Raw genomic sequence first — 6,000 nt, 5'->3', positions numbered from 1 at the left:
AAAAAATGGAGTAAAAAGACAACCACAGCCCAGACGGGAGTTCATTTTGATTGCCTTCTATTCCGCTTTTTGTAAGGCAGAATCACGAAGAAGCAGCACTTCAGGAGAAATATGTTGGATTTTACAAGATTATTATATTCAAAAGTAAAAAATAAATTTCTGCTGTAATTAAACTCTTCCTGACGCCTTCCCTTTGGCATCTGATTAACAAGAAACGCTGATTATGATAAGATGTACGATTTGTGCAGAAAACAAGGTTTGAAAAAAGAAAAAAAAAATAATTTCTTTTGAAAGGAAGCTTTATAGTCCTCACCCAAGGAATTATCCAGTAAATCAGAATCAAACATTTGCCCAGTTGGTATGTGGGCCTTTATTAGTTTACAAGAGTTAAGATATAAAGCAATGCAGTTACAACTCCAACAAAAAGTAGCTTAACGCACTAGTTCTACAGTAATAAAATACATGGAATAAAAGGTATTTACAGCAGTACACTCAAAACAGTACAAATAAAAAAATAAGGTAAAGCTTGTTATTTTAGTGTTTTACAGATTTTTTCCAGGTGAGTCTGAAAGAAAAACAAAGAACAGATATTATATTTGATTGTATTTATTACATTTCTGTCACAAACTTAAAGGGAACCTGTCACCAGATTTGGTGACTAAAAGGTGCGGCCACCACCAGTGGGCTCTTATATACAACATATGAGAATGCTGTATATAAGAGCCCAGGCCGCTGTGTAGAACAAACTGTCAGTTCGGTGCAGAATAGTCAGATGAGTCTCTGTTCTACGGTAGCGGCGCCTCCTTTTTCGGCCATCTTTGTCGTTCTTCTGAAGCCTGGGTGCATGACACGTCCTACGTCATGCACACAGGCTTCAGAAGGAGGTACAAAGATGGCCAGAAGAGGAGGCGCTGCACCCGGAGAACGTAGACACCCATCTGACTCATCTGCACCGCAGTTATTTTTATGTTCTACACAGCGGCCTGGGCTCTTATATACAGCATATTAGAATGCTGTATATAAGAGCCCACTGGTGGAGGCTGCAGCTTATACGCCAAATCTGGTGACAGGTTCCCTTTAAGGAATAATCCTTTAGCATGGATCAGACCTTCAGTGAACAGTAAGTTATCCACAGGATAAAGCATGACATTCGACTAGATTAATAGCCCTTTGAGATAGGAAAAAAAAAATGCATACTTACCGATAAAAGTTTAATATTTTCAAAAGCTTTCTTGTCAAGGTTGCGGAGGTTTATACCATTCATGTCTTCAGCAGTCAGGCGAATATTCTGCAAGTAAAGAAATAACTACTCAAGTGCAATTCTACTGGTGACAGAGATCGAGATGCATATACAATTATTACCTTTCCATTTTCTGTAGGTAAATTAATGAACAAGTCACTCATTCCTGCTAAAGGGCTGCCATTGGCCGAGAAGGTATAGACTGGCTCTTGCATTGCAGGTGTTCGAAGTGCTGGAGTTTTAAAGACCCTTAACAGACAAAAAAAAAAAACAAAAATCGCATGTTACTAGTATGAACATAAACACAAACACACAAATTCATGAGTCTAAATCGGGCAGACTGAAAAAGGTTTTAATACAGTTAACCCCTTCAGCCCAGGGTGATTTTCTCTTTTCTAATCCCCTTCTTTCAAGAACCATAACTGTTTTATTGTTCATCAATATTCTCATATGAGGGCTTGTTATTTGTGGAACGAGCTATACTTTTGAATGGCACCATTCATTTTACCATATAGTGTCCTGGAAAGCGGAAAAAAAAATTCCAAGTGCGGTGACATTGTGAACAAAAAAAAGAAGCAATTCCACAATAGGTTTTTATTTACCATGATCACTATATGGCAAAAGTGACCAGGGAATAGGATACCCCAGGACAGTACGTGTTCGTAGATACAATCATGTATAGTTTTGCTTTGTTACTCTTAAGTGGCAAAAAAAAAATATTCAGAGAATTTTGCATTTGTCGCCATTTTTCCAGACCTGGGATTAGGGCTAACGCAATTGCTTCTATTTTGCACCCAGACTCATTTTTACTGATACCACTTTGGGGTAGATATGAGGTTTTTAATTGCCTTTTATTGCAATAACCGAAAAAAAAAAAAAAAAACAAACGGATTTTTGTGTACTCACCGTAAAATCGATTTCTCTTAGCCATCATTGGGGGGACACAGGACCATGGGTGTTATGCTGCCTATCCATAGGAGGACACTAAGTAGAAGCAAAAGCATAGCTCCTCCTCTACAGTATACACCCCCTGGCCAGGCAACCTCAGTTTTAGTACACAAGCAGTAGGAGAAAAAAAAAAAAAAACAGTAAAAACTTACCTCAACAGAGGAACATGAGAAAAAAAAAGTCATAACCAAATAAGGTACTGAGAGAACCAAGGCCCAACAGGGCAACAGGGTGGGTGCTGTGTCCCCCAATGATGGCTAAGAGAAAACGATTTTACGGTGAGTACACAAAAATCCGTTCTTCTCTGACGCCTCATTGGGGGACAGAGGACCATGGGACGTCCTAAAGCAGTCCATGGGTGGGAAACAAAAGAAGACAACACAACCCAAGGACTAGGAACCAGTCCCAGACAGCCTGGAGTGCCTACTGAGAGAGGTGCTCTACTGCCGTTTGCAGAATTTTCCTACCCAGATTTGCCCCAGTTGAAACCTGGGTATGGACTCTGTAATGCTATGAAAACGTATGTAGGCTAGACCAGGTCGCAGCCTTACACACCTGTTCCATTGAAGCCTGATGCCGAATGGCCCACGAAGCGCCAACTGCTCGCGTGGAATGAACCCGCAGCCCACTAGGAATGGGCTTGAGTAGCAAGCGGTAGACTTCCTGGATCGCAGAGCGAATCCAGCGAGCCAGAGTCACCTTTGAAGCTGCCTGTCCCTTCTTAGGCCCCTCAGGAATGACGAACAAAGAGTCCGTTTTCCTAAAGGGGGCTGTCCTGGATATGTAATATCTGAGAGCTCTGACTAGGTCTAACGAATGCAGAGACCTTTCCACCCTATGAACTGGGTGTGGACAAAAGGAAGGCAGAACAATGTCCTCGTTCAAATGAAACGGGGTAAGAACCTTTGGAAGGAAATCCGGAAGGGGGCGCAGAACCACCTTGTCCTGGTGAAAGATCAGAAAAGGCTCGCGGCAAGAGAGTGCTGCTAGCTCCGAAACCCGTCTGATGGACGTAATTGCCACCAGGAATGTTACCTTCCAGGACAGAAGAGCAAGGGAAGATTCCTTGAGGGGTTCAAAGGGAGACCTCTGGAGACCGTCCAGAACGAGGTTGAGGTCCCATGGTTCCAGCGGCCGTTTGTACGGGGGAACTAGATGGGAAACGCCCTGGAGGAAGGTCTTGACTTGCAGTTTTTGAGCCAGGCGGCATTGGTAGAAGATTGAGAGCGCTGAGACCTGCCATTTAAGGGAACTGAGAGCCAACCCCGCTTGCAAGCCAGACTGTAGAAAGTCGAGAATTCTGGGGATGGCCAGAGGCATAGGCTGGACGTTAGTTTCCCTGCACCATGAAAGGAAGATTTTCCACGTACGGTGGTAAATGCGGGATGAAGCAGGCTTTCGGGCGCTGATCATGGTGGAAATAACCGCGGAGGAGAATCCCGCTCTTGTTAATACCAAAGTCTCAATGGCCATGCCGTCAGCTTCAGGGCTCTGGAGTTCTGATGGGAAATAGGCCCTTGGGTCAGCAAGTCTGGAATGTCTGTAAGGCGCCACGGTGCGTCTGTGAGCATTTGTACTAATTCGGCGTACCAGGCGCGCCTGGGCCAGTCCGGTGCTATCAGTATCACGGGGACTCCCTCTGCCTTGATCTTCCTGATTACCCGCTGCAGCAGGGGTAGAGGTGGAAATATGTAAGGCAGGCGGAAGTGGTGCCAGGAGCAGACTAGAGCATCTGCGCCGATTGACTGCGGGTCGCGTAACCTGGCTATGAACGCGGGTACCTTTGCATTCAACCTTGAGGCCATTAGGTCCACGTCTGGTGTGCCCCAGAGAGTGCAGATGTGTAGAAACACATCTGGGTGGAGAGACCATTCTCCGGCGGCCAGGCCTTGGCGACTTAGAAAGTCTACTGCCCAGTTCTCTACCCCCGGTATGTGTACCGCTGATATCACTGATCCCGACGATTCGGCCCAGCTGAAGATCTTGTGGGCCTCGAGATAAGCCGCTTTGCTGCGGGTGCCCCCCTGCCGATTGATATAGGCTACAGCTGTCGCATTGTCCGATTGGACTCGAATCTGACGACCCGCTAGCAGAGGGCAGAACGCCCTGAGCGTGAGGAAGATCGCGCAGAGTTCTAGGATGTTTATGGGTAGGAAAGACTCCTGGGGCGTCCAACGTCCTTGAGCAGTGTGGTGCCGGTACACTGCTCCCCAGCCTAGGAGGCTGGCGTCCGTGGTCAGGACCAGCCAGTTCACTGGGAGAAAAGATCCCCCCTTCGATAGGGATGAGGACCGAAGCCACCAGCGGAGTGCGTACCTGACTGAAGGCGTCAGGTGAAGAGGTCTGTCCAGGGAGAAGGGTCTCTTGTCCCAGGCCGCTAGAAGGGATAGCTGCAGTGGGCGGAGGTGCAGTTGAGCAAAGGGTACTGCTTCCATAGCTGCCACCATCCTGCCGAGCACTTTCATGCTGAATCGAATGGAGCGAGACGGAGGACGTAGAAGGCAGCGTACCGCTCGTTGAAGAGCGATCGCCTTCAGGTATGAGTGAACTGGGATTCCTCAAGCGAACTGTTGAGAGTCTGCCCAGACCGAGATTGCCTTTGCGACCCACACAGCGACAAAGGAGGGCGAGAGGGAGGAACCCGCAGCCTCAAAAGCAGAGCGGGCGAGGTGCTGCACCTGTCTGTCGGGTCCTTGATGGAGGAACCATCGGGTAAAGACAGGAGCGTTTTTGTGGTAAGGCGGGAGACCGGGTGGGGGGGGGGGGGGGGTCGACCGAGGGCGGATCGGCCCAGCCCTTAGGGGCAGGTGAGGCAAAAGGGTACCGGGACTCCATGAGTTTTCGGTTACCAAAGCGACTGTCAGGCTTCTCCCTTTGCTTTGTGAGGATATCCTGAAACTCTGGGTGATCAGCGAAAACCTTTTGGGGTATCCCTGCCCTCTTAAAGGAGACCGCATGGTCAGTGGTAGTGGATGGGGGATGTTCCACATGCAGAGTTTGGTTGATTGCTGCTATAAGGGAGTCTATTGCAGTTTGATCATCTGGGGAGGCTGAAACCAAGGAATCCTGTTTGTATAAACAGCATTCTCCCTCCTCCAGCTCTTCAGAAGCTGTGGAGCGTGTGGGAGAGCCTGCCCTGTGTGCTCCCGAGGGAGAGCCCGCTGGAGACACCCGGCCGTGTGCTCTTTTCCTGATCCCTGCAACCGGTGAAGCATGTGCCCAGATTACCTCAGAAGGATCCTCCATAGGGGTATCCTCAGGCTGCGTTCCGTCCAGGGACCCAGAAGGGTGTGGAGGACGACATTGCATATCCAGCACCAGGTTCTGTGACAGTTTTTCCATGGATTTGGACAGAAACTGTGCCCATTCCGGTGGGCTGGGAGCCCTAGGCTCTGGGCTGCCAGTTGCGGCGGTGGTGGCAGGGGGGTCTTGGTGGGCTATAGGGGCACAGGACTCACAGAGAGAAGAGGTTTGTTTACGTGGTAGCTCAGCGTGGCAGGCAGTGCAGGCTGAATAATAGATTATGTGGGCCTTAGCACTCTTAGTGCCCTTAGAATTCTGCATGTTCCTAATAGGAGTATGGCAGGAGGGGGAGCAATGCTCAGCAGAGCTACAAGTGAAGCAAGCACCTCACCAGAATCAGCCGATGGCCCTGTCCTCAGGAAGGATTAAGCTCTATGGAGATCTTCGCACGCTTTCCTGGGGGGGGGGCTTAGCGCTAAAAGAGCGTGAAGATGAAGTCCGTGTGCCCCCCCCTGCTGTGGGTAGTAAAAAACGGCGGGAAGGGAGCTTCTGATAGTTTTCCTCCCTCT

At 48.5% G+C, this 6,000-nt stretch overlaps 1 protein-coding gene across 1 annotated transcript in view; it reads right to left on the bottom strand.

The window, feature by feature from the left end:
* Positions 1 to 333: 333 nt before the first annotated feature.
* The window catches only part of CDCA8 (cell division cycle associated 8), a 62,924-nt gene continuing 57,257 nt past the window's right edge, over positions 334 to 6,000 (bottom strand). The window contains exons 9-11 of the mRNA XM_075334081.1: positions 1,363 to 1,489; positions 1,202 to 1,288; positions 334 to 565 (exon numbers count right to left, since the gene is read on the bottom strand). Coding sequence (XP_075190196.1) covers positions 530 to 565; positions 1,202 to 1,288; positions 1,363 to 1,489 — 250 coding nt within the window. The 3' untranslated portion in view covers positions 334 to 529. The remainder of the gene's footprint in view (positions 566 to 1,201; positions 1,289 to 1,362; positions 1,490 to 6,000) is intronic.

The sequence above is a fragment of the Anomaloglossus baeobatrachus genome, chromosome 2 (genome assembly GCF_048569485.1).
Source record: "Anomaloglossus baeobatrachus isolate aAnoBae1 chromosome 2, aAnoBae1.hap1, whole genome shotgun sequence".
Classification (NCBI taxonomy): Eukaryota; Metazoa; Chordata; class Amphibia; order Anura; family Aromobatidae; genus Anomaloglossus; species Anomaloglossus baeobatrachus.
The sequence above is the reverse complement of the archived record's forward strand: the minus strand, read 5'-3'. Positions and strand labels throughout refer to the sequence as shown.